This window comes from Austrofundulus limnaeus, unplaced genomic scaffold (genome assembly GCF_001266775.1).
Source record: "Austrofundulus limnaeus strain Quisiro unplaced genomic scaffold, Austrofundulus_limnaeus-1.0 Scaffold195, whole genome shotgun sequence".
Lineage (NCBI taxonomy): Eukaryota > Metazoa > Chordata > Actinopteri > Cyprinodontiformes > Rivulidae > Austrofundulus > Austrofundulus limnaeus.
The window spans coordinates 258,983-261,709 of NW_013952597.1; the positions used below are offsets into that span (position 1 = coordinate 258,983).

At 45.1% G+C, this 2,727-nt stretch overlaps 1 protein-coding gene across 3 annotated transcripts in view; it reads right to left on the reverse strand.

Annotated features, from left to right (window-relative positions):
* jam2a (junctional adhesion molecule 2a) overlaps positions 1–970 on the reverse strand; it is a 22,877-nt gene extending 21,907 nt beyond the window's left edge. Inside the window, exon 1 of one of the 3 annotated variants that reach the window (XM_014018555.1) lies at positions 535–970. In XM_014018555.1, the coding sequence (XP_013874009.1) occupies positions 535–583 (49 nt within the window). In that variant the 5' untranslated portion in view covers positions 584–970. The remainder of the gene's footprint in view (positions 1–534) is intronic. The other 2 variants (XM_014018556.1, XM_014018557.1) reach the window with 2 other exon arrangements.
* Between the last annotated feature and the right edge of the window lie 1,757 nt (positions 971–2,727).

A 2,727-nucleotide genomic window follows, 5' to 3' on the forward strand; every position in this document is an offset into this window, starting at 1 on the left:
GTGTGTGTGTGTGTGTGTGTGTGTGTGTGTGTGTGTGTGTGTGTGTGTGTGTGTGTGTGTGTGTGTTCTGTTAGTGTTGACATCTGTCAGCGAGCCTGATGAGACTGAAAGCCTCTGACCTGGTGACCTGACAGGTCTGCATCTCATCACATCCATCTCTGCTGCTCCKAGCTGCACCTCCACAAAGGCTGTAACCAGAAACTTCTAGTCTCGTGGCAACGTCCCTGTAAACAGCAGGGAAGTTTCTCCTGCTGGCCCAGGCACTGACCTCTCCCTAATTTATCATCCTCATTGTCAAAACGAGTAAATGAGCCACTTTTGTCCTTTCCTTACATCCCAAACTGCCCCATTAACACAAGGCGCAAGCGCCTCTCAGATATTTTACTAACAGAAGACAGCAGGTGTAAAGGCATTAAAGGAATTGGCTCAGTCTTCATCTGACAGCATCATAAACAACAGGATCAGTTCAGACACTCGGAGATTAAATCACCCGCAGCTTTCTCATGCAACAACAGAAACAGATCAAACACTCACAGTGCATGAGGAGAAGAAGCACAGGGAGGCACAGGGACGTCCTCTCCATTGTCCACAACTCTGAAGAGTCTTCAGGACGCAGCGAGGAGGCAGATCCTTCAGATCACACTTGTTCTCAACTCCACGACCGTTCATCCAGCATCCAGGTACTTAAAGTGCTGTCCAGACAAGAGGAGGAGTGAGGGGGGGGAGAGAGGGAGAAGCGGAGCGACCGGACCAGACCGCGACAGGCAGGCGTGGAGGGGGAGGTGTCCGGGCGGAGACGCGTCGGGGCTGGGAATGGCGAGCGTCGGTCACGGGCACAGCCGCGGATCGGTGTCCTCTTTTCTTTGCTTTCAGAGCTGGTCGAGAGACCGAGCGGAGAGGAGATATGTGAGAGAGGGAGAGAGGGAGGAGCAGAGCGGCGGAGCGCCAAGTGCGCAGCGCAGCGCCGCGTCCAACAGGCGCACTGCAGCGCCAAGTGGCTTCACAAGCACCAGATAACAACATCTGACCAGTTTTACTCGAGTTAGAAACCCCAAAATAATTATAATAATAAAAACTTTCTGAAAAAGTGCAAAAGTTATATAAAGATCTTGAACAGTGAAATTCCTGGTTACAAAATACAAAGTGAATAAATCTTTAAAGAAACAAGAACCCACACGGGAAGAAGGATGAGAATTTGACCATAGGTACACAAAACTAAGTTTTGTCCTGTAATCAGCATCACATGTATCCAGGTAGACACAGGGGTGTTTGGTATCATGGTGTGTGACACAAAGCTGAGAACAGAGCGTCTGGGGCAGGGGCGGGGCCACAGGGGGGTTGGCCCCAGCTGAAATCTGACTGRCCCCCTGARGTGCCCTTTATCTGGGAGTGATGATGRTGATGATGRTGGTGGGTGCAGTTCCATGTTCAAACACTAGTTGTGCTAACGAGTCCAATAATAAAGTCCAGAATGAATCAAGCTGACAGAATTCTTCTTCTCTTCTTAAGAAAATTTGAACAATCCTGAAAAAAAAGTCTTTCAACTGACAAATGATGGCCAAGTATTTGGAAAAAAAACGGACAGGTTAGTCCTTTTTTTTTTACCTTAATTAATGCATAACAAACACCTATTAATATTTATAAAGTATTTACAGATTAATTAATAACCTTTAAACTCTTTAAAAGCCATCTATAACGGGAGCCTTATTGTAAAGTGGTATCCTTTAAAAAAAAATTACATTACATTACAAGTGTTTGAACACGTATGACTGGTTAAATGTACACACCTCACCAAAACTGGGGATTTGTGTGAAAAAGGATGTTGAATAAAGACTTGGCCCCTCTATGAATATTGTGGCCCCTTGATGGCCCCTCACTCAGAAAAATCCTAGATCCGCCACTGGTCTCAGGAGCTTAGAAAGACTAGACCAAGATGTTAAAAGAAAAGATTGTAAAACTGTCTCCATGCAGCTGTATGTTCCTGGGAATACAGCTGCTCAGATTACTCAGAAGTTTCACAAGACTGATGAAAACGTTCCTGGGTGTGACCACGAAACAAAAGCTTGTTGATGAATTGAAGAGATGGATAACACTAACTGCAACCAAAGAGTCCAGAACTGTTTTAGAGAAAGGTGAAGTCCAAAGTCAAGGTGCATCAGAGTCAGACTGAAAAGTCGATTTGAGSCAAAGTGGACTGAATGGAAGACGACCGAGGAGGACACGAAATCATAAAACAGCCAGACCGGAATTTGAAACATTTGAAAATGCACATTTAGAAGCCACAAGGCTTCTAGAAATGAGACAAATCTGGAGCTTTTTGTCCACAAGTCCCATCAGTTCTTTGTTCAAAAAGCCAGAAATGAAAGATACAAAGAAAAGAACCCTGAGAACCAGAGGAGACTTGGTTCTGTTCTGGGGCTGCAGAGCGTGAYGGAATCTCAAGACTATCAAGGCATTCTGGAGTGAAATGTTCTGCCTATGGTCAAAAAGCTCTGTCTCCGTCACAGAGCATGTCMTCTAACAGTAATGAGCCAAAAACAGTTAGAATGGCTTCCAAGACCTGATCTGAAGCTGAACATGTATGAGATCAGCTGAAACATTTGGAGAAGGACCCTTTTAAACCTGAGACAGCTGGAGCAGTTTGCTTACACTGCAAAAACTGTCCACCTAACCAAGTTTTAAAATCTTATTTCCAGCCAAAAAGTCTTCTTGATCTTGCTTTGAGAC